Source organism: Homarus americanus, unplaced genomic scaffold, assembly GCF_018991925.1.
Source record: "Homarus americanus isolate GMGI-L3 unplaced genomic scaffold, GMGI_Hamer_2.0 scaffold43872, whole genome shotgun sequence".
NCBI classification, from domain to species: Eukaryota; Metazoa; Arthropoda; class Malacostraca; order Decapoda; family Nephropidae; genus Homarus; species Homarus americanus.
The window spans coordinates 372,115-398,791 of NW_024742269.1; the positions used below are offsets into that span (position 1 = coordinate 372,115).

The 26,677-nt window shown below is 36.0% G+C and overlaps 1 protein-coding gene across 5 annotated transcripts in view; it reads left to right on the forward strand.

Annotated features, from left to right (window-relative positions):
- The window catches only part of LOC121876702 (titin-like), a 94,660-nt gene extending 69,978 nt beyond the window's left edge, over positions 1 to 24,682 (forward strand). For 3 of the 5 annotated variants that reach the window (XM_042382051.1, XM_042382049.1, XM_042382050.1), the window contains exon 3: positions 13,135 to 16,861. In XM_042382051.1, the coding sequence (XP_042237985.1) occupies positions 13,135 to 15,962 (2,828 nt within the window). In that variant the 3' untranslated portion in view covers positions 15,963 to 16,861. Of the gene's footprint in view, positions 1 to 13,134; positions 18,146 to 19,610 lie in introns of those variants that run through there. The other 2 variants (XM_042382048.1, XR_006090802.1) reach the window with 2 other exon arrangements.
- Positions 24,683 to 26,677: the final 1,995 nt, after the last annotated feature.

Genomic DNA, 26,677 nt, shown 5'->3' on the forward strand with positions numbered 1-26,677 from the left:
TTGAGGCAGTCAGGTCAATGCGATCAGGTTCCAGCTGAGAGGAAACATTTTTTTTAGACTGCCCCTAAGGGGGCTAGCTTATTGGGCACCCCCTTATATCCTGCGTAAGGTGAAGCGCAGAAGCGTTTACAGCGCCCATCTGGGAAGCATGCGTAGTTCATGCTTGTCTTTATGACTCATGCAGGGCGTAAAAGCCTGAAGGGTCAAGGGTTTTGTCATTAAGTTACATAAAGTGACAGAATGATGAGTGTGTGGGGGGAAAATTTCCGGTACAATTTATCTGTTTATGGCAAAACAAATTAGCGTACGCCTCCTTGAGTATCCGGGCTCAGGTGACGCAGAGGTCAACCCCCTGGCGCCACCATCTCCCTCTCTTGACTACTAAATTCCGTCCCTGTTGGAGTTTCGAATACGATAACTCGAAGACCAAATAATATTACAGTGTAATTAGACTTGTTAGGTGGATATATTACAGCATGACTTCAAAACGGGTTCAGTAATCTGTAATTCTGTAGCTCCTGCCATCATCGGGCCGAGTTTTGACCCCCCTTGGACTTGGCTGTGGTTAGGGAGGGGGTGCAGGGAGCAAATTGAGTATGCCTTTTGAGGTACTCGGAATCAAATGAGAGACAGAGAGGGTGGAAGCCATATGAGGGACAGGCTCACACCACCTTAGCGAAGACTCATTCACCCGTTAAATCTTACTATATAAATATATATGAGGCTTCCTCCCTCTTGGCCTGATTGGAAGCCCAGGTCTAGTGTTCGTCCCCTTGTATAGAACATTAGCCTAGTTGGAAACCTGGTTATAAATGGAGGTATTGTATAATTAAAGGTGTAGGTTAGGTTAGGTTTTTATAAGGATTAGTTGGGTTATACTTTATGATAAGGGTAGGTTAGGTTATTTTAAGGGTAGATAGGGTCAGGCTATTATACTGGTAGGTTAGGTTATAGGGGCAGGTTAGGTTATCATGAGGGTAGGTGAGGTTAAGTGGCAACTACTGTTGGTAGTTGGTGAAGTTTGATTTAGTCCCCTTCCTCACTCTCTTCTCCTCTCCCTACACCCCTCTCCCTTCCTCACACTCCTCTCACTTCCCTCACCACACTTCCCTCCCCTCATCACACTCCCCCTCCCCTCATCACACTCCCCTCACCACACCACACTCACCACTCCACATTCCCCCCTCACCACACTTCCACCCCTCACCACATTCCTCTCCCCTCACCACATTCCTCTCCCCTCACCACACTTCCACCCCTCACCACATTCCCCACCCATCACCACATTCCCCACCCCTCACCACACTCCCCTCCACAGTTTGTAGCCAGCCATAATGATCACCATAAAGATATTATTCATCTTTTGTTACAGTCTTTTTAACTACTAGGAGACACTATGAGGCAAGGATTGTTCAGTGTTTGAATTTTATTTACGGTAACACTTTACTATATACAGTATGTACTATAAATAGATATTTATGGGATGCTATAGCTATGAGTTCCTATGAGGAGCAACTGTGCGTTCTCATCGAAGATCATTGTTGGACTTTACGAGAAGCATAGTTATGAGCTCCCGCGAGAGAGAGAGAGAGAGATGTAGATGTAGATGTGATTTTGCTCTCTGGCCTGTCCCAGACACCACAACCTCTGGTCCTGCTGTGAGCTAGGAGTTATTGTGAGTAGTTTATTGGTGTGTTTGTTAATCAGACACAACGGTGCTAGAACAGCCCATTTCCCCTCCCTTACTCCCCTCCCCTAACTCATCTTTCCACATTTCCCTCACCCACTCCCCACATTTCCCTCACTCGCCTCCCACTCCCAGCTTAGTTCGACTTTGGAGGGGGTAGGAAAGTTTTGCTGGGGGAGGCAAGCTCTTTTTTACGTCGGGAGTATCTGGCAGCTGTGGTAACCTAATCTAAACAGGAACCGTGAATTCTAATACGTTTAGGCGACCTTGTCCGTATCCCACCCTGGTGTGTGTGTGTGTGTGTGTGTGTGTGTGTGTGTGTAGGCAGAATATACGTGTCGTTTTAGAGTCAGAGTATTTTTTTTTTTTACTGTATTTTTTTTTATCATATAACTTAATCAGTTGATCATCAGGTCGGGCGTTTTTTTTTTTTCAACTTTATTATCCAGTGTTGATACAGAAGGAAACTGAAGCACCCGAAGGAAACCTGTGATGTTTAGTTGTGCCACACTGGATAAACACCCTTCTTATGTGTGTCCGGGTCAAGCAGGACTCGAATTTGAATGTGGTTAGATAGGGTTAAGTTTGGTTGTGTGGTTAGGTTGAGTTAAATTTGGTTGTGGTTGAGTTAAGCTAAGTTGTCATATTTACATGTGGTTAGGTTGGGTTAGGTTTTGGTACCGTAAGAATAAGGCGGTCATTGCCCTCAGTATCCGAACTACAGTATGTGTGTGAGCAGACTAACTGTAGAAGGGAAGCTGGTGTAGTGTTCGTACTTGACATATATACACGTATTGTATCTTCAACATGACAACGCCTTGGGCCGCCTTGTTTATGCCTCCAAGGGGTCAGAGTTCAGTGTCATAGCTTTGATAAATGGCACCACCAGTTGGGATGAACTGATAGCCGAGTGATGGCAGACGATTGTATATTATGACCAGAGATTATAGTGTTACGTTAAGGAGTATAATGCGGTGATTTAACGCAGTAATCAGCTGATAATATGAAGTAGTTAAAAGTTTCACTGTGTGTGTGTGTGTGTGTGTGTGTGTGTGTGTGTGTGTGTGTGTGTGTGCTCTTATTTGTTAATATAAATATAATAATGAAAATGATGGTTGTATAGTGTTATATGCTAGGTTACACCACAATTGAACCTCAGATCACAACACACACACACACACACACACACACACACACACACACACACATGTTTGTATGTGGTGTCGGTGAAAACAAGGGAACTTAGACGAATAGCATAACTTGTTATGATAGACCAACATGTTGCAAGGGGCAGCAAGGAGATGAGCAGAGTTGGTCTTGCAATTGCAGGATTATTTTTCCAACTTGCACGTGTATCAACACACTCACACACACACACACACACAGCATCAGTCATGACCTTAATGGTGTGTGATTCAAGATATATAGCTTTTTTCGAATTTAGCTTCAGAAGTCCAATTACTCATCACTCAATTGTCGTCAGTAACGTTAATGGACTGCTAATATCTCGGACATAATTATAGCAAACTAAATGTATATAATGAAGAATATACTTGGGTAAGAGCATACGGGAAATGATGTGGACTTCATATTGGAAAAAAATGCATACATCTCTCACACACACACACACACACACACACACACACACACACACACACACACACACACAAGACTGATAATAAAATACATTATACTGTACCTATTTGTTCATCCATATATTGTGTAGGTAGATTTAAAAACCAGCTTGAAATTAACGGAGGTGGTGGTGGCCGTACACACAGCGGCGATTCTGGTGGCATTTGTGTTTTTCTTGTTTGTGTTATGTATGTTAGTTTTTGTTGTACGAGTCCGTAATTTTCTATGTTATTTTCAACCTTCATAATGATTTAACTTTTGTCTACTCTTGTTTTCTTGGGCTTTTGTTTGTTTATTCATCGTTAAAGCCAAAGGAAGGTGGGATCTATGTCCGGGTTGAGATGATTACATACACTTTTCCAGAAATTGATTCACTTAAAAAAAATTATATGCGATAACTTACTGTAAGTGTTCTTGTCTTGCATAAAATGTACAGTTCATAAAGTAAACCAAATATACCTACTTAAACTCCCCTTACTTAGTCTAAATTACAATTGTGTATATTTATCTTCTAAAATGAAAAAAAAAATATATAGAACTTTCGAAGAGAAATCAACAAGACCGGACAGGGAGATTTTATCTTCTTCGCCTCCTAGACACAAATTACTGTATCAATGTATTCCTCGTGCCGGGGCGGGGGGTTCATGTGTTAAGAAAGCTTTTATTTTCTATTTGAGAAATTTCCTCAGTTTTGTGGTAAGGGCGCTTAACGGTGATGTATTACCATGATATTTTGTTATGTTTTAGCTTCTTAGTATCATTATATTAGTGAAAAATTTGCTCTTTTAATCCATAACATAGGGTGTCAGACAAACCGTACGTGTTTTTAGTTCCGTTTTAGCTATTGTATCTTCTCTTCAAGCACTTCAAGGTCTGTGAGCGCGCTTGGTTTCATTCACGTGTTTACAAAGTACGCAGGAAGTGACCTAAAGGAATGTTGTTCACCCACCCTCACTTTCCTTCGCTCATTCATCCTCTCGGCCCCATTTCTTCCCTATTTGTCCTGTTTGGCCGTTTCTCCGCTTGGATAAAGTAGGACAAGGCCGGGAATGAGAGGGGGTGGGTGGGGGTCTTGTATCCTGTATGGGGGACGGATGGTGTGGGTGGGCAGAGGGGGTAATGGAAATTCATCACGTGTTTGCTTTAAGATTTCTAGTGTGCCTTCTTTATTTTCCTCTTAATTTAGAACATATTAGTGTCATTAATCCCCGAAGTTTCTGTATTTTTCCGACGCCATCATGACTGCCAGCCACATCACCGTGTCTTAATTAAATGAACACGTTAGATGCGTTCTCACGTTACCAATTAAGGGGAAATATTATCGTACGAACGTGCGAAAATCTGTCTTTGTCGTCGCCTCGGTGAACATGTTAAATACATTCTCATATGTAATATTTGGGGATAATGTGAAGATCTCAGAAAATCCATCTTTATGTCATAACTAAGTGAACAATCTACTGTAAATACATTTTCACGTCACCTTGCAAAAACTTGAAGGATGAGCACCCACGCAAGCAAAGTTTCGGATTTGCCATTCCCAGGTGTGTCACAACCTTCTGACATATCATGTTCCGGTACAAGATAAACGGGATTTGATACGTAGACAAATATAACTGGCTTGGCCGATCAGAAGTTCCAGTGTGCGATAACAATTCTACCTGTTTAGGCCTCTCAAAAAAGGTGGCAAGACGTAATGTTTAACTGATAGGGCCATTGAGAAAGCGCTCGGGAAATATTTGTACCTAAATTGGCCTATCCGAAGCGTTATATATATATATATATATATATATATATATATATATATATATATATATATATATATATATATATATATATATATATATATATATATATTATCATAGTATATATATATATATATATATATATATATATATATATATATATATATATATATATATATATATGGATTTATCAGAAACTGTTATGGTAAAAGGAACAAAATTAATTACAGTAGCCTATAGTACGTTAATTAGAATAACTTGCTGTGGGTTATTTAGATTAGATTAAGCTGGATTCACGTAGTCGAAAACTTAAGTTCATTTGACTGCTATCGTGTCATAAGAGGAGTAAAACTTGACATTCTTCCGTACTCTTAAAATTATTTTAATTGTGAAGGTTTTGTATCGCGTCTCTGGGACAAAAATTCTGTCTTGCCGACATTGGTAACCCCTAGCTTAAAAATACACACACACTTCAAATTTCTGTACCATTATTGTTATTTCTGATTTGAAAAGGTTACGCAATATGTGTTTGTTTTTTGTTTGTGTTATAGCAGTTTGAGAGGTTAAGGAATTCGTAAATAAAGGTCTACTGTCCAGATTCAAGAGTTCATTTCCCGTTGAGGGAGGAGTGGGACACATCAAGTTCTGCTAGTCTCGGTGACCATCTAAATATATTTCCTAATATATTCCTATAAGAACACAGTATTTCTAATAGAATTTGTGATGTATGGACAATTTTTAGTTGTATATTCGTCTTATGGGAATCTTTTTCTTGGATGGGATGGCTGAACATGTACCAAAAAAAAAAAGACGATCGTCCAAGTGAGATGACACCAGACCACGTGATCGATTGGTCGTGGAAAAAAATTACACTTGATGCCACTAATACTTTATCATTTATCCAGAAACAACAACACAGAATGGATGTGAGTATAGAAACGTGTTTAGATTGGGAGATTTTGTCATGAGAATTAGTAGACAAACACGACATCAGGTCGGTGTACAATGAAAGACAAATGTCGTGTCGTGAAATTTGGTGAAAACATATGCCGAAGGGCTAAACTTTAGGTGCGCTCTGCCTTGTGGTAGGGGGCTCTCATAATGTTTCACAAGTTATATTTAATCATGGGACAAAACCGTGACAACTTTTGTCTTTGACTTTACGTCATTTTGTACATAGAAACTAATGGCACGTGGCCAAAAAAATCATAAACTCTGTAGCATGAATTTATATCTTATTTATTCGAGATTTACACATGAACAATATAAGAATCGCTGAGCGTCTTTGAAAAAAAATAATAAAGATAATTTTTGCTTTCTTTTCGATTCAGAATTTCTAATAAAGATAGATTTAATGATACTGTATGTTTTTAATATTAATTTCCGGATTAGAATAATACCATATTGGAGCTTTTAAATAAGCTTTGGATTACGGTTTAATGATTCCTTTAATGTACGTCATAAACACGGTAACTAAAATAACATACATATTTCACCTAGACGAAGATTAAGTTTGGAGCTTTGGAATATTTGAATGTTTGTGTCCAGCATATTCCGGTTGGCAGCAGCCATGCGGGAAAAGGAAATACCCAGCGGGGGTGTAGGAGAGAGGGGGGAGGGGGGTATATTGGGAAGACGGTGGTTGTTATTTGCGCTGGGGCCCAGGAGGGGTGTTATGGGAAGGGGGGTGAGAAGGAAAGGTGTTAGGTAATGTTGGGTAAGTAGGTCAGAGGGACCAGTGGTGAGGTGGAGGGTGAGGCAGGACACGTCGTCAGTACTAGTTAGTAGATGGTGATGGGCCAGGCTGCGCCAGCCTCGCCCCAGCTACAAGGCTGAGTGAGACAAGATGCTCCAGAGGTTAGTCACGCAGGTCTGTATCATTGTTTTCTTTTTATAATGCGGCTGTATAATGATATGCTAATATTCCTCTTTTGACGTGTCTTAAATGATTGATTTCCATACTTTAACCTTTTCTATATTCTTTTCAAGATTCTTAATGACGGATCAGGTAGTCGAATTATTTTATTTTAGTTTGCTAACTAACTACTGTATATGTTTCTTACTCACGCCTTTTTTGTCCAGCGTTAATTAAGTCAAGGTGTACTTTTATGCATACTTGGCATACTTATTACGTACAGTATGTCATCTTTGAAACGTAAAAAAAATCATTTATTGTTATTTCTACTTTACCAATTTCTGTGCTATACATTGTTACACATAATACGTACTGTACACCTAGTGTCTGTAGTTCCGATCGCACTGGTAGCAAGATTATGTTAGGTGGATAATCTTCCTCGGTGCGCTGAGGTTGGTTTCCTCTTTCGTGTAATTTGGTGAGAAAGTTGTAATTTTGTAAAATATACTGTACGGTATCTTTGACTTTTTTCTTCTTTTTTTTACAATTAGAGTGAGCGAATTTGCTGAAAAATGTATGGGGGAAAGTAGATATTTGTATCACCACTTGATCATAAAGATGTACATGTAATTGTAGTTGAGAATGTTTGGAAAAGCATTGGTACTAGTGGGGTGTGTCCGTTTCGTCACCACATTTTTTTACCCGTTTCGTCACCACTTTTTACCCGTTTCGTCACCACATTTTTTTACCCGTTTCGTCACCGCGTTCATTCCCATCACCATTTCAAGGGCAATACATAACAAAATTCTTACATAATTAAATCATCAATATATACACGAAAATTTCACTAAATTTGTCCAAATAGCTATTGCTTGGGATAGAAAATAATCAAAACACCTAATTTACAAAAATGTATTACGAAATTATGCCTCGGCATACCAATACATTGGATCATGCTAGCATCTCACTAACACAGTTTATTAAATACGAAAGTAAAAAATAAAAACGTCATTACTCCTGCAAGCATCTCACTTAAACAATTTTATTAAAGACAAAAACGAAACCAACATAAAAACATTGTTAATACGCCTGCAATCATCTCACGTAAACAATATGTGAAAGACTAAAATTAAAAAATAAATAAATAAAAACATTGATAGTAGTCGTACAAGCTTGGAAGAAGACTGACAAATTTATTGGAAATTATAAGTGATATTTTTTTTCTTCATATTCATCCCACAGCTTCCAGGGACGGGCTTGTTTGTCATGATTTGCTTCTCTTGTGTATGATTTTAACTTGTACTCATCAACTAGTTCAACTTGTCTAGTTGTAATTGCAAATCAACCACTGAGGCTTCTCTGTGAAGAAGAGGGACAAGGAGGTATAGAGAGAGATTGTTCTTTGCTGCTCGGTGGTTTATGTGCTGGTGTCGGATCACCTTCATTTGTTCTGTACAGTATTTTGTTTATTTACCAATGTTTTAATCGTTTTCTTTATTAAATAATTAATATTCATGTAGAATAATAACAGTAATTCTTCATTTGTTTTTGTATTTTTATGTATTTACCAATGTTTTAATCGTTTTCTTTATCAAATAATAAATATTCATGGATAATAATGACATTAATTCTCTAGTCGACTGTATACATGTGTAATATCTATTCGTGTAAAACAATAACTTACAATTTGTCACTCTAATACCAGTGGTGACGAAGCGGATTTGATATTGGTGACGAAATGTGTTTTTTTTTTTTTGTGACGAACCGGGTTGGTGACGAAATGGGGTTTATCCGTACTAGTATGGGTGTTAAAGACAAAATCAATACTGTAATGAACAGTATGTTTGCAGAATGGGCTGAGTCGTAAACCATGAGGGGATGGGAATGTGCCCCACCCTCACTGTGCGAAGAAGGGCATCATATCTTTATCCCCACCCCCATTTTCTCATGTTTATTGGAAATAATCGTTTGTATCTTTTTTAAAAAATATATAGCCAAGGGAGGAATGATACAATTTATGATACTTGTTCAGCAAGGTATTGCTTAATTTAGATTTTACCGATTGTTAATGTTATCGCCAAAATATAGAACAGCATAATAATGGCAGAAACAACAAGTACAGTGTCTCATAATATAACGTACCAGTGTCATCTCAGAATACAGTAGTAACATTGGTCAACAGGTCACACACAAACTTAGTTTTTAGTTTGTACAGTATTGCACACCTCATGGTACTGTATACTGTACATAAATTAAAAAAAACAACTGGAACTTATATGCATAACAAATAACCTGTTGGGGATAAGTTAAAAATTTGCTCCTGTTGTCTCCTTCACTGGGGAAACATTTCTGTATTAACCCTGAATGGTTATCATGGAGGGAGGGGTTTGGCTTCCACGTTTGAGTGGAAACGTTTCAGATGAGCTTGTGTAGTCATCATCTTTTTCATTTATAACTTCAATTTAGGGTATTTTCTTTATTCCTGGGGAAGATCTGCTTTTATATTGAGTCTTGGCTGTCTTGCTAATATATTTTTTTTTTCCAACCAAGAAACGGATGCTAAGAGAAGACATTTGTTATCTTATTGTCCATGCAATAGGTGAAGAAATTATAGCACTGAATACAGTACAGTATATTGACATGATTAAGTATGATATATTGTGGGAGACAGGTGTATAATGTACAGTTGCCAGCAAAACTTCTCCCACAGCCCTGTGTAGCAAGTTGTGAGAGGACTTTAGCTGGCAACTGTACATGTTAATGTGTGCATATTACAGTACATACAAATACAGTAGGAAACCAGTTTTGTGGCATTTAAAAATAAGTTTTTTTTAAACCAATTGACATCATGCTCTTTTATACAGCAAAATCTTGTTTTCCTCTGGTTATTTAATAGTTAAAATGTCTTTAATATTTTATGGTTTGTGTCCAGAATGATGGCTAATGATAAAACTTGACCTACCCTAGTTTTTATCTCTGTGGGTAGGGACTTTATCATACAATGTTTGTTATTGTAATTTTGATTGTGGCCATAGAGGTTATGGCAGTACAGTACAGTATTAATACCCTGTATTTATTTGGAAATGTTGTACAGTACTATACAAGAGAAATTTTACAGCCTCATCAATGGTTCAACAGCAAATGATCAGTTTCCATAACTGAGCCAGACCCAGTACAGTACTGTATTCGTGTTTCGTTATCAGTATTTATCAATACATGTCAGATACAGTATCACTATTCAGTGACGTTTCATATGTGTCTGTATTCCTGTCAGATATCACTATTCAGTGACTTACAGTTCCTTCAACATAGCCTGTTTGTGGAGCAGGGATTATCACCTTTTTTTCTAGTGCAGAAGATTTAGAGAAATTAGTATGTGTGGTGTGTGGCCTGCAGTGTTTTATATATACTGTATATATATATATATATATATATATATATATATATATATATATATATATATATATATATATATATATATATATATATATATATATATATATATATATATATATATATATAAAACATTGTTCTGTAAGTACGGTATGCACATTGCGTTTGTTCTGACTTAAGTACATTTCCAACTTAAGAACGTCCTCAGGAACGGAACCCGTTCATAACCTGGGGACCCCCTGTATACCTACCTGTACAGTACAGTACATACAGTATATCTAAATTGACATAGAGAGAAGTTGCACATAAGAAGTCAAAATCACAAAAGATGAAATTGTTATACTGTAGCATCTTAAAAAGTGGTCAGTGAATTTTTCTAAAATTTTCTGATGAAGGCCACTAGTTTGAAAGTTTGCTCATGATAGGATCATTTATTTTTATCTTAGTTTTATTAATTTTATTTATATATTTTTTATGCGGGAGAGATTGACAGGTAAACAATCAGAGATTAGTCAACAAGTTTATCAGAAATTAGGGATGAAGGTTATTGGTGCCTGGAATGTGCATGTGAAGTGATTACTGAACAAATAAATTTTGGGATCTTCATTTTTGACAAAAGTATTGTTTAGTGTACAGATTCAGGGTTGCCGCTTCATGTTATCAAAGTGCAGTATTGTATGCCTGTATCATTTAAAATATTTTTTTATTATGATTCTCACACTGATTGGGATTGTCACTGCATCCACTTCGACAACTCAAGAGCAGCTTGAAGGACATGAGGTCAGCAACCAAAGATTTAATTATACCAAGACAGTTATTAGAAACTAACTTGCTGTATGGAATACTACTTAAGTTATGCTTGCTGTCTATAACAGAGCTTGGATATGCATTGTTGACATGAAGTGAGGACATGGTACTTGTTCATGATCGCCTGTCAGTACTTGCACCGCAGTCCACTTTATTGGGCACTTTATTCTCGCATGGCATTCTGGAAAGTTATTAAGAATCATGACAAAGGTGGTGGTATGAACACCCATCAATCTAACAAAAATAATTCTTTGTATAAAGAAATTGACATTATTTTGCATTTCAGCTTTTAAAGTGCAGTACAGTATGGCATTTAAATATCTATAAACTTATCTTCCAAATCCATTATTTAGAAAAAGAATAAATAATCCCGACACTGAACTAAATTTTAAAATGAACATTTGGTTTCCGTAAGATTATTATTATGCTATACAGAACCATAAAAATTCCAACATACGTATCAGCAAAATGCAGCTTTAGTATCACTAATTTGTCATACCATTAAGTTGTCTCAGGAGACTCGGCATTACTATATATCATACATTGAAATGCCATCATACAATCATTATTCTGTCATGCCATCAAAATCTTACCATACAATAAGTACAGTAGTCCACCATACCATCAAAATCTTGCCATACAAGAAGTACAGTAGTCCACCATACCATCAAAATCTTACCATACAATAAGTACAGTAGTCCACCATACCATCAAAATGCCGTTATGCAATCCTTATTTTATTATTCCATCAAAGTACAGTACAGTCTGCCATACAATCAATATTTTACCATAACATAAAACAGGCCACTATACATTCAGTAATGCACTATACCATTAAATTTCATCCTACAGTCTGCATTCTACCATATCAAGTGCTACCACACCATCATAACACCACCACACAGTTTATATGCTACCATACAGTCTCAGGACATTGATGATTGTGGTACAGTATACACTGTACAATACTAAGCTTGCCACCTCCCAACTGGCAACAAGTTGCAGATGTCCACCAAAGTCACACACTGTCATCCTCGTGGTCCATATCCTTATTCCAGAGGAAGATATGAACCCATGGATGATAATGTTCTTCGTTCTTCTGGGTATCTTTGTCCTGGGGTTCATCATATGGCTGGTGACGTACATCGTCCTCAACAAGTTCTACTAGCAACATCCACACCCCACTCTCCTCTGTTGCCCCTTGATTAAGCTGCCACTCAAACATGGTGGGGAAAATTGGCTTCTTCCATTCATTATATTGCATGTTCATATTGATATTTATATGGTTATCTAAAAAATTTTGCATGCTATAGTTTCATGGCTAAGGGTGATTAATATCCTTAGAAGTATGAATAGAAACTACTGTTTGACAGCTTGTATGTAGTAATATAGTACTAGTGGTATTGCAGCAGAGCCCTTTATTTTTCTGATGATTTTTTTTTTTTTTTTTTTTGTTACTTGTGGCTGTGGTTTTATCATATCATAAAGGCATGTGTGACCTGAAATAAACCCCTTGTATCTTACTCATATTCTGTTTTAGGAGTTATATGAGCTCAACAGTTCAATAGATGGGCTCCTATACTTTTTCAAATCTTGTTGTTCAACTTAAAACTGAAATACAGTATTGTAGATGTTTTTCTTTTGTGTTACTTTGACTCAATTATAGGCAACTGAAATGAAATTAACAAAAAAATAAATGTCTTGAAGTCAATCAAAATTTTTCCTTATGAGTCTTTATTTTGTTTTGTAGCAAAAGTATATTCCCTAGATTTTCTTATTGCAAAAAGATGTCCTTGCTCAGCTGTTGTTATATTTTGAGGATCTTGACTCATTTTCAGATTAAAATTGGGTGTCACTTTGAGTTTTGGGTTATGTTAAAGAAGATCCTGTAAAGAGTGCCTAAATTTGGATTACAATCTGAGTATCATATGCGGGATAACTTTAATTCAGTTTTTGTTATTCATATATCCATTGTCATATATTAAAGTTAATGCAGTGTTTCTGTTGTGTTGCAGGTGGTGGCCTAACTGCAGCCGGGTTGCTTGTGTTACTTCTAGCCTTAATTGGCTTAGGAGTGGGAATTTACTATGCCTACATATGTCTTCGAGCTCGCCCACTCCGATCCAAACCCCCAACTGATTCTGAACATGGCCCCTTAATTACCCCTGATCCTGATGTAAATGGTAACCTTGAGGATGCTCCTTTGGAAGCTTCTGCTCCAGTAGATGAAGAAAGTGATACTAAAAAAATATCTCTAGATGAACCTGATATAGGCAATGGTCATATAAAGTCTCCAGCCTCTGATATCCCAGACAGTACTGATAAATCCACTGGAACTCCTAAGGTGAAGGATGATGTTCTTGTTCCAATTGAGGATAAAGTTCCACCAGCCAAAATTATGCATGAGAAAGAAACTGCCCCAGTCTTGAATCATGTTGCTCCTCTAGGTTTTATTGCCCCGGCTGCTGTCGTTCTCCAGGAGATTCCTCCCGATAATCGTCCACCACAAAATGTCAGGCCCATTGTGCAGGGTAATCCAGAGGGTGAAGGCCATCCTCCAGTACCTGTGTACATTCCAGTTCCACTTGTTAAAAAACCTGTAACCCTCAGTGATGAAGAAGATGGCTTATTGATGCAGGAATGTGTTCCCCATGATGACAGCCTTGATCCTGAACACTGTCCTAAACTCACAAGCCTTGATCCAGAACACTGCCCTAAGCTATCATCATCCCTCCCTCAAAAAGAATCTTCAGTTTCATCCTTAAATGAGGAACCCATTGCCAACACTCCTCCCTTTAAAGGTAGTCAGTCTCAAAATGACCCTGTATCTGTTCCACCCCTCATGGCAGTTACTCCGCCCACACCTGAACCTGTACTGCCAATAATCCAACCTGAAAATCCACAGCCTACTACTATGTTGGATTCCACACCGCCAGCCACTGCACCTCAACCAACTGAGCCAAAGGTTACTGTTGCCCCTCAACCAACTGAGCCAAAGATTACTGTTGCCCCTCATCCTGCAACTGATTATGGCTGGAAGGAAAATGTTATACCCGTGAGTAAGGCTGCTGAATCAGTGCCTCAAGAATTGCCAATTGATGAACCTTCTCCTCAGCTCATGAAGGAAGATGTTGAACAGCTTCAGCCTGTTCAAGATACAAAAAAATCAGAGCCTGTTAATGAGTTGATATCTGATGAGCCAATGGAAACTGTCAGTGATGAAAGTATCTCGCAACCAGAATCAGATTTTAATCCTCTTCCACAAGACAGTTTGACAGAAGAGTCCCCTATTGAGGCAAAAGCTTCTGAAAATATACCTGAGCCAGTAACAGAGGATGACAAAGTTCCTGAAACTGAAGTAGTAGAATCTTCCGAAATATGTGAAGAGGTCCCTGAAAAGGTACCTCAAGAGGAAGTTGTATACCCCCCAGTAGTGTATTTGGAAACCAGCAAACCTCTCGAAAATTCCAGGGCTCAATCTGAGTCCAGTGTATCATCTGAAGAAGCTGTACCTCCTTACACAGAATCCAGTAAAAGTGATTTACCTGAGGAGGTTATCCCAGTAGCACCCACACCTTCCTGTGTAGATGATGCTGAAAGTCAACCACATGTTATTGACATTAGTGAACCAGTTATGGTTGTAGATGCTCCCATAGAGGTTCCAGTTGATACTGCTCCAGAGGATAATAATGTTCCTGTTGAGTCTGCATTGAATACCCCCTCAGAAGTTCAGTTTGATAGTGATGTACATGCATCTGAGGTTCCTCATGAATCTTTAGCAGATAGTCCTCTTGAGGCTTCATCACATATTCCTCTGAAGGCTTCATCAGATATTCCTTTGGAGGCTTCACATGATATTCCTCTAGATGTTTCTGATATTCCTCTAGATGTTTCTGATATTCCTCTAGATGTTTCTGATATTCCTTTGGAAGCATATATTCCTGATTCTGATGAGGAGTATGATTTGGATGCAGTTGATGGAGACGGCAGTCCTTTGCCAGTTATTAAAGAAGAGGGCAGTGTAGATACTGAAACAGAAAGTACTGGGACGGACAGCAGTGAGCCAGAAGTTACTGAATACTCGTTTGCTTCAGGCCCTTCTGCCCCATCTACCTCAGTTGTTCTTGCAGATGAAGTTAGTTGTACTATGGAGCCTGAGGTAACAAAATACTCAGTTATTTCTGAAGTAGATTCACCTGTTGATTCAGACCATCAGGAATTGGAGAGCTCTGATGACGAAGATGCTCAGAAAGAGGTTGAATCGTCTTTATTACCAGAAACGACTGAAACAGATGATAGTGTAAATGAAGACAATGAGATAAAGTCACTAAATCCTGACTCCTCAGAAAATGAACCCGATTCATCCTCAAAGCATCCTTCACCACCTGTAAAAGACACGACATCAGCTTCTACCTTACCAGCCGCAGTCACGACATCTGACGACTTGTGTTCTCAGACACCTGACTCGACCAACATTTCAAAGCAAGAGTCGAATTCAGGGGATTCAGAGACAGAATCTGAAGGAGCAGAAGCTGAGGCAGAGTTAAGGGAGGAGGAAGTCCATGTACCAACTGCTGTCCACCAAGAGCTTGCACCTGTTGTATCCTCAGATGTTCCAACTTCAACACTGGTGAATGATGCAGATGGCTGTGAACCTAATCCTAATAATTCTCACATTGCAGAAGTGCCTATTAACCTCCTTCAAGATACTCCAGATTCTACAGAGGATGACTTATCATCTTGTTCCTCCACATCTGATCTCTCTCATGATGATGATGATATAACAACATCAACTCCCAAGAAATCTAAAATTCCCAGATTAGTTAAACAGAGTGAATCTTGAGTCTGTATTGTCACTTATACAATGCTGTGGTAAAAAAAGAAACTCTGGTGTTTTTAATGTGATAGAAATGTTTGAAATCATGATAAAATTGGAAGAACTGTATAAGTTTTTAATTTTGGCTTTGGCTTCATACCATGCTTTTCAATACTGATAGGTAAGGATCTTATTGTTAATTGAATATTGTTGCCAGAAATTTCAGGTGACAGTTATAAGCTTGGTGGACTGATTAAGGTAGGCATTAGCCAGTAGTTATAACTGTGAGTACAGTATTTTTTTATCTAAACTGATAATAATTTTTTATTGTCAATTTGTTAGGAATTTCCTGATGATCCATTGAATAATTGACTATGTATACTAAATTAGCTGTTATACAGCACTGTTTTTAATTTAGACTAAGGTTTATTAATGTATTTATTTGAACAAAAAATTTAAATTTATATTAATTTTATGATAAATATCTCATATTTTAGTCGTCTAGCAGTGTTTTAAGTTTGCCAAAAATGAAGTCTTGAATTAAATTGCAGGTCAATTACAGGCACTGTATTTTTAGTTCAGTTATTGGACAGTGAAAATTGCCTTCATGTTAGTCATATACGTGTGGTAATTGCAACATAAAATCTCACAAAACCATCACGTTATAGTGCTGGAAATGTTGTGTAATAGTGTACTGCACTGTACTCAAGAAATAGAAATATATATATAAAGGCCATAAATGAAAAATTTTATAAGAATGGTAATGTTAGTTAAATGTAATTAATACATCTGAAAAGGTTGTAGATCCACTATATAAATGCGCCTATGCATTATAAGTCTTGTCTGTGTTATATAATAAGTAGTGGTCACATGTAGGAGGTATGTGAATATTTCCATAGATTGTGTGTTTCAAGTTTTTTTTTTTTCCAGTTTAGAACAAATTCCTGATGATTTCTGTTTATACATTATATATCAAACTCATCATTCCCTTATTTACATACGCTGATATTGAGGAGCTTTTTGGGGTTTCGGTTTACATCTGGAGTAAAACTGTAAGTAGTACATGTAATGTAGAAATTGTATTCCACACCATTTATCAGGCCCCTTTTGAACAACATTTATGGAGATATACCAGGTATTTTGTTTTACTTATGACTGTTTTTGTCAACTGTTTCTGTTCCAAGTGCAAGTGTAATGAATTTTTTTTACCCAATTTAACGAGGAGAATACAGTAGTACAGGAATTGTATTGATATATGATATGCAGTTGCTTGTGTGCTTTCACTCTCAGGGCTTCTTTGTTAATAATTGCGCTACTGTAGTTTTTAAACACTACAGTTTTCAAGTACTGTAGTAAGTCAGAACAAAGGTCATGGCATCTTAGTGTGGCCAAGGAAAAGGAAACATTTTTAGTATATGTATAGTATTTCTGATAAGCAAGAGAGGTAATTTAAACCCACATTATATTACAAGTCACTCCCCTTATTGCTGTCTATAGTTCCTATCCAAAAATGTGTGAAAGTTTTAAATGAGTTCTACTTTTGATATAAAGTACAGTAGTACTGTAATATGTAATTTGTGTACTGTTTCAATACCGTAATAGGTAGTCAATATTAATGGCTTTGTGATATTCTATGTTACACTAGACCAGAGGTCCTCACTCACATACCTTTCCAACCCTTTTGTGAGTAAGAATTTCACCAAATATATAAAACTTTTATCTAGATAATGAAAGCATACTTATTACAGGTGTCTGCAATTTACTCTACTGACAAAGAAGTAGCAGAGGATGTCACTCAGTGGGAAGTTGGATTGCTTTCAAATTTACCACTTGGTTTAATCTTGGAGCACTACTCATTAGTGCATGAAGGTCAGCTGCATAACATGTGTTTGTATATGATGCACCTTTAAAATTTGTTATAGCTGGTGTAATCAATTGATTAAGTCTGTTGTATGTTACAGTGGAAGATTCAATGGGTCTCAATTTTTTCTCATTTTATCCATGTTCCATTGTGTACCCCAGTAAGAGAGCCACGAATTACCCAAAAGTACCCAAAAGTATAGCAAATAAAGGTAAAATCTTAATGAGTATCTGTTATACATACACAAAACATGTTTAATATTATTTTTAGTGTAATTTTGTAAAAATAATTTGTAAGATGAAATAATAAACAGCGAAAAACTTTTAGTATTGGCTAACGCTAAATTCCAAAGAGTTTGTGAACAAGGGAGATAACTCAGATCCATCGTGATGCACTTACCTAACCTAACGAAAAGTAAATCCTACAGCTATGTTAAATACCCCAAAGTAACAGAAACATCGGTAATTATATCTCCATTTTGGATAGGTGACTCTTTGGAATTTTGCATTTTTTTGCTGTTTATTATTTCTTATTTTGACTTCATTTCAATGAAAACATTATTAATCAGGTTTTATTGATGTAAAACATATATTCGTTAAGATTTTACCCTGATTTAATATACTTTTGGTTACTTTTGGGTACATTTGGGTACTTTTGGGTAATTCGTTGGACCACCCCAGTAATAATGTTTCATGACCCCATGTGGAGTTGGACCCCAAGATTAAGAACCACCGAGTAAAGACCTCAACAACAAGGACTAAAAGCTAACCTGAGTCTAATGATAAATCAATCTTTTTTTATGCAGAAAGAATAATTGTTTCATACCTATATTCTCTTTTTCATTGTTATTGTGTTTTGTGGAAAGATAAGGTTTTTTTAGCACGCCCATTGAAAACAGACACTATGGTACAGATATAATGTTTAGGAGCTGGTAAACTTTTCATTGTGTGAGGTATAACTCTTGTATCAATACATATATTTTGATGAGACAGTGTGGATATAAGTTATAACTAGCTACATTGTGAAGCACCTAATTCAAGTCTCTGTCGGCTGAAGGTCACATATGGCTGTGGGCAACATGTCAATGCAGTAAACGGTAATACTCTTGTTAGGTAGGATGATGACAGTTTAAGAGGCAGTCATTCATGTAGGACACTGATTGGGTTTACGTATTTGTGACACCTTTCAACACGGTACAAATATTGACTATGTTAGAAGAGGCTGGAAGAGTAGTTGCTGTAGTAATAATAATAATAATAATAATAATTAATGGTTTATTGAAAGAGCTTGGCAGCCAGAAGGCTGAAAATATACAGTTACACAGTTATGTATTTGTCACATGTTTTCCATGTTTCAAGTTCAAGTTACATGTATTTAAGAAGATAATTCATTTTATATACGTGAAGTTTACAAAAATATTTACACAGTGATGTACATTCTCCAGAAAAAGTTCTCGAACAGCTGGGCACAACAGATTTCGGAATAAGCACTATTGCTCGTGTCATCTCAGAATGGTTGGTGGTATGCCTGGTTGTGAAATGGCTCTCGATATTTCATAATAATATATGTTACTCGTCTTTTTAATATTTACAGGTGAAAAGAAGTCATTTAATTTGCAATTAAACTTCCTCTGAGTGCAATGTTCAGATTTCTCCTCCTACTTTTGTCTTATTGTATGACCCTTAGTGTGTTAAGAGAACTTTTTATGGTGAGTATACATGTCTGTGATTTCATATGGCAAAATATGCTGCCAGTTTGATAACATTTTTTCTCATCCCTCTATTTACAATGATCTTTTTGCTCTTGTTTCCAAGGGATCAAGCTGACATATCCAGTTTGATATGCTATATCGTCAAAAATTTGCAGAAGGATTTACTATGTACAAAACATTATTATTTTGTAGCAAAATATTTAAATAAGGTGCAAAGTGTGAATGTTTCTTAAAACAGTAGACATTTTCTATTATCACTTTATATGAATCCCAACTTGAATATCAAGTTGGTAATTAGCATTCATTTTGAAAATGTTAACAAGGTGATACTGTATCTACAATCATTAATATCAAATAACGTAATGGACATTGGTTATTGAGTGCTGTAATTTTTTAGTGTCAAGACAACACTTTGTATATTAAATACTGTGTGGTGCTTGTCACGAGTGAAGTAATGTCTCGATTGTTGCTTGGTATGTAATATTGTGATGATGATAATTTTTTTTAATAAGTTAATTTTTTTGTCGTCTATTAAAAAATGTGTATCTAAAACATTTCATAGTCCTTGAAGATGTTGGCTGAAATACAGCTGTGATGTTCTTTCTCTCAATCTGCCATTCCCAAGGGAGACAACAGCAAGATCATGATCTATTGAAACCTAGCCTTAAAATTAGTAAGTACCTTGTACAGGATTGTTAGGCTAGGTTGTATTTGTTCGTGCTGTCCGTTGTCATGAATGTTTTAGTGCAATAGCCTCCCTAAAATTGTTGAGACCCAGAATAATTACACTATAACTATTTATGGTATGGACTGAATTGAGCACTGGGTTTCATGTGGAGGACTTGAGGACACTTTTGATTCTTGCACATTTGTTTTGCAGTGACTGACACCAAATTAAGAATTATAAGTTTTTAGTTTGTGATGATATTATTGTGAAGAATGAATGGAGGTTCATATTAGATATGGAGAATACTGTAATGAGAAAATTCCACACTACACTTATAATGTACTTATGCTCTGCTTATTTTCACATATGCTTTTCTTTTTGTAAGCTTTTTTACTGTCATAATAGAAGATGCCTGGTATGCTGTTTTGTTTTTTAGATTAACTTTCAAAACACCTTATGTGTCACTATGTGGTCAGATCAATTTGAAACACATCGTACGGTAGTGTAGTAAAATAGTCAAGCATAGGTGTTTATTTTATAGACATGATACGGACTTGACGTGGATTTGCATAATATTTGGAATTGCCGAATTTAAACAAAATACCATTTTCTGTGTGATTTCAAGCATCCTCAGACATAATTAGTTCCTGGCATGTTGTCAATGCCTGTTCAAGTTTTGTGTTCATCTCGGTAACCGTATGAGCATTTGCACCCGTAGTACAGGCAGTGCTCTCTTTATTTTAAGTGTATGATCAAGAAACTGTTTCATACATCTCGTGATACGAATAATTTGTAGAGATTAAAAGAGATCATTGTTTTTAAAGGTGCAGTATTTCTTTTTCTGACTAAAAGCCCTGATTGTTGACTCAAAAATATACAGTAGTTCCTTTTGTATTGCTTTCTCTATATTTTTGGAAATGGTGCCAGAAATGTAATGATCTGGCTCCTAATGCCACAAGTTCTTTATATTATATGTTTAGTATAGGTACCCCATAATAGTGAATGGATTAGTACATGCTTTTTGTCATACAGTACCATGGTATTGGGTTCATATCTTATTTATTTTTACCAGATTTTTATTGTTTATTGTTAATAAAGTTACAATACTGTACATGTGCAGTACTGTAAAGATATTATCTGCTCTGGTTGTACTGTATCTTGCATCAGCTTCTGGATTTTTAATTTGTATCATTTATATTAAACCACTGTATTGTACTGATAGTGTTATTGAAGTACTGTACTGTATGTGATGGTGTTTTTTTTATTTATTTTTATTGTTATGGCACCAAACCATCTCTATTACTCTGTGAATTACGTACAATATAATTTTTTACAAAATGCAGTATAGTACATGTTGATTGTGTAGAAATATTTCTTGTAAAATTTTGTTACATAGGACAGTGCACAAGGTCTAGTAAACAAATAATTACTAAAATTTAATCACACATACACTCACATCTATATATTTGAAACGCCATTAAAGTAACTCACTCAAAGTTAAGAAAACACAATCTTATCTTTATATTAAAATTTATAAATCAGCTCACAGTCAGTAAAAAAAATAAATCGAGAGCTAATGCAAATGCATGATTATGATGTAAATTTCACGCACAGATACCAGAGGTGTGGAGTAGTGAAGTAACTAGACTTAAACATCTCTCTCTCTAGCTGAGTCAAGTGACATATTTCCAGGGTTTTTGGTTCCTGCCAGACATGCTCTGTATTCTTTGCTTAGTACAGTATTAATTTTATTTTGCCTTCAAACAAACATAAAGCGATAGTACTGAGTGGAACAGTGTTCCGTGATTTATGAAGCTGCACAGATATTTTCTGGATTTTGTGGATATTTTTACCTTAGTTGTAAATAGGAAAGCAATGAGTGATGCAGAGAACCCAAGATACAGAACAGTGGAGATAGTACAGTACTCCACCAAAAAAGAAGACAAAAGTATGGTGTGGTATCAACACTGAGTGGATGGCAAACTCAGTCTTAGATAAACTGGTTAAAATGCTGAAGATGATAAGTGGGTTGAAAAGGTCAAATGGAGCTTCTATTGCTGAGAGGGCTGGCCCTCCTTGACCATACTCTGAACAATTATCTAAGTTGAAGAAACAGACAGTGAGCTATTTGGTTCCATTGTTGCTAATGAAGTTTGTTTGTCATATGTGTACTTCATTCTCTAATGAATTGTTTATATATTATCGATGTTATGTTTGTGAGCTTACCTTTTCTACTTGAGTATACAGTATTTGAACTATTTTACTCTTACTGAAGTATATTTCTTGAGTGATACTTTACTTCAATTTAAGTACATTAATTGATTGTCAAATTATTTGTAGTTTAACATGAGTAACAAATTTCAGTACTTTGCACGCCTCTGACAGATATACACACTAAGGAAAGCTGTGGTCAAGTTTTCCTCTGGACAAGATACTAGGTTCCTGAGTCTGACATATTTATTACAAATCAGGTTTGCTTTCAAGTTAGTGATGCACAGAATTAATTTGCTGTTGAAGAGTTCATAATGGTACAGTATGTAGAATCACCTCTATTTTTTCCCTGTGTAAGTTGGCTTATGTTAGGTGTCTGGTAGCCTTTTATAATGTTTGGTGCATTAATTATGATATTTTGTTTTTCTTCACTACAGTATTTGTCAGTGACTGTAGATGATAATATTGTGACTTACAGATGATGTTACTTTGATTTACAGATGAAATTACTTTAACTTATAAATGAAGTTACTTTGAACAACAGATGATGTTACTTTGACTGATGCTTTCATATTATTATCTCTGTCATTCATACAAGCTCTCCCCTGCTATGATGTAGGTGGCCTAACAGGTGCTGGTTCCTCTGATACTTAGCAGACACCAGCTAGTGGGTTCTCTTAAGAGTTATAGTATAAAACCATAGATTTTTTTATTAATACCTGTGTACCCAGAGCTGGGTGCCTGTGTATATACAGTACATGTGTAACATATATTTGTTTTTTGCTAAATAAAACAGGTGAGAGGACTTAAGAAACTAAGAGAACAAATTCTCAGGTTGGGAAGACCACATTATCCTATTAGTGGAAGACCAGTTGGCTCTTATGTTGTGTGTGTTCTGTATATCTTAGTTTATTTTTTTTATTAATTTCAAAACAAGTTGCCTTATTACATAAGGCACTTTACAGTGACTCACTTTACCACAAGTGAATTATATTCAGCATTTTGTATTTGTTGTGTATCTTTGTAAGTAATATCATTTTAAGTTCACTATTACTATAGTCTAAATGTTAGATTTTGCAACTTTAAAAGACCATTGAATTAAGTAGTGAGTATTGTTAAGATACATGTATGTATTTCTGTATAGTGCAGTAGTGTACATTACTGTATTTATTTCTAATGCTGCATAACAAAACTGGGTTTTTAACTTCAGATATATTAATTTAATTGCAAATATTAATCAGTGGATACATTTAAATCAAAATTAAATACTACTAATAAAGGATATTATGGATACCTGGACAAAACTTCCCTCACCACAAATTATATTAAAGCGAATTTGCTTTTAACTCTTAACATAAACTCATCTGAATTTTCAAAGTTTCATCATGTTGCTGGAATTAAGGAGGACTTATTTTGTTCTCAATATCTTATTTTCTATTTAGCTTATCTTCTTGTTCATGTTGTATATGAGTACTACTAAAGTGCAATGTTAGTACAGTATTTCAGTTTAACTATTATAAGGTTGCCCAGTAACTTTTCTTGTAAACTGGGCTAGGATGAGCACACCCCGGTGATAAGGTCATGCGAGTCCCTTAAGTCAGGTGTGAATGATGACAATGTTTAGGTAAGTCAGCAATGATGTGACAGAACACTATGCACCAGAAACACCAAGTGCAATATTTTGTGACATTATAGTCACTTTAGAGTATACTGTATGTGTTAGATACTTTACTGTATTGTCTCATTCCTCTTGTACTTTAATGGCGGGGTAAACATGACTAAAGAAAGCTATACCTCTTAATTATGACCATCAGTACTTCTGCATTGAAAGTATTTTTGTGTTTTTATATTATACAGTACAGTATGGTGTGATGAATGACCTTTATAAATTTATAATGATAATGGAAATTAGAATAATCCTAAGAGTTATGTTCAGAAGTGCTGTTGGTCTGAGGCAGGTGTATGTTGCTTTTCCTTAGGTTTAAACAAAATGCATGTAAATTACCATTATTTGTTTGTCAATCTCCTTGGACTGTATACCTAGTTATGGTTAGTTTGGTGGTGGGTGGCCAGCAGGGAGCACCCCAATAAGTTTATATTATCTGCTTTATAATGAAGTTCTCTTTCTGTAGTTTATTATTTGTTGCTGTTATTATATGTACCTAGTGTTTTGTCCATTATAAATGAGCTGTTGCATGAACTGTTAGGCAAAGTGAAAAGTTTGGAAATATTTCAAGTTCATTATTAACTCAACTAAAATTAAATGTTAGATTTTGTTAAATAAACATTTGCTGCCATGAAGACGTATTATAAAAACCCTCTTTGCTTCAAATTTATATCATTGCCTGAATGTAAATGAATAGCTGAAAATGAGAGAGTATTGTATCGCCCTTCAACCCTACAATTTATAATATTGCTTAGAAGAAAATAGTTCATCCTCTAATATTCTACAACATAATTTTCCAAGATACAGCAAGAAGACTTATCTATTATCAAGGCACCTCTCTGCCCCCCTCCCCAAAAAGAACCTAGTGGGGGCAGGGGCAGTAGTCCCTTTCCAGGATCAAAATCTACTTGCCCTGTATTCTTTCCATCATACTCCTGTACAGTTTTATTTTCTATTATACAGATCCAGTATCTCCGAAGTTTTATATTTGGTTTCATACTTCAAATAATAATATTCGTAACATGTTATCAATTTATATCGCTCACAATAATTCACAGTGCTTGAACAATAATTTTCTTTAGCTGTCACTTGGCTTGTTCTTCTCACTCTGAGCAGAAACTCGACCCACTCCCTAGGCAACTCACGGATGTTTGTATATGGCTCGTCAGATACCTAGAGCACTCTAGCAACATCCAGGCATTGCAGGTCTGAACGAGATATGCCTGAAGGGTTCTAGAATAATCTAGGCTTACAATATGTAAGTAAACCATAAAAAATCATGCAATACATTCTGGAAAATTCTTACATAAGTAATACATCAATATACAGTATACAAGAAAATTTCTCACATCTTGTCAAAATAACTGTTGCTTGGAATAGCAAATAATCAAAGCACCTAGTTCACAAATATTACAACACTAAATTTGCCTCGGCATAGCACTACAGCACCTCCCCGATTTACGACCGACTCGACTTACGACCACCCGCAATTACAACCTGCCTCAGTCGTACCAAAATTTTGTTAAATTAAGTATTTTCGAGTCCCAATTTAAGTACACAGACAAAATTTTCGTCTGTAATTCACTTTAAAATGGCTGGCAAGCTTAAAATTGAAAGTTTTGTGGTGCTGAGAAGAAAAAGAGACACCCATTTTAGATTTTCTATGTATTATTTAAGCATTTTCGACTTACGACCATTTCGACTTAAGACCTGGATTTGGGTCCCTAACCCCATCGTAAGTCGGGGAGGAGCTGTACTTTTAGGTGGGAACTCGGGCTAATTATTATTACAGTATACAAGTTAGGGAAAGTTGATTTATTTTATTTATTCTATAAGAAATAAGACATTTAACATTCTATAGAATACTGTATCTCATATAACTGTTTACCATGGAGGCCAACACCCATATATACAGGAATTGTTGGTAAGAAAGAGAGATTGACACTGACTGTTTGGTAGGTTAAACTCAAACATTTTTTAATCGTGATAGTTCCCAAAGTTGTTAGGTTTGATTAGATTTTTATCCTAGAGGGATTTTGTCCTATGGAGTTTTTGTCTGAATGGATTTTGTTCAACGCTCAGCAATGTGATTGGCTAGTTCCCACAGTTGTTTTTAGTGTACTTAATATTTTATTTTTTTTTTTTTCAAGCTTATTGCAGACTTATTACTATACTACATCATGTCTACTGTACATATATAAATTAATTAAGATGGAGTTAAATGAAACAATTACATTACAATATGTTTTATTGTATATAATAATTATAAACATATTTGCACAGGAGACCCAATCATACAGAATACCACCATCCACTAACAACAAAAATGTGCACATGTTTAAAATGTATCCCTAGTGTACACAGACTGCATCACATGTATAATAACTCTAAATAAACATATAAGTTGTGTTTGTGGATTGCATCATATATCAATACAGTATTTACACAATAGAGTTGGAACTTGGAGAATGGAATTAGTACATATAGTAGAAGATCTCACTGAAACATTGAACAATTTTGACCTGTCAGGTTACATTAATACTTAACAAGCTACAGGTATAACATTAACAGAATATAAAGTTAACCTAACATAACTTTAACATAATATAACCTTAACAGAACATTA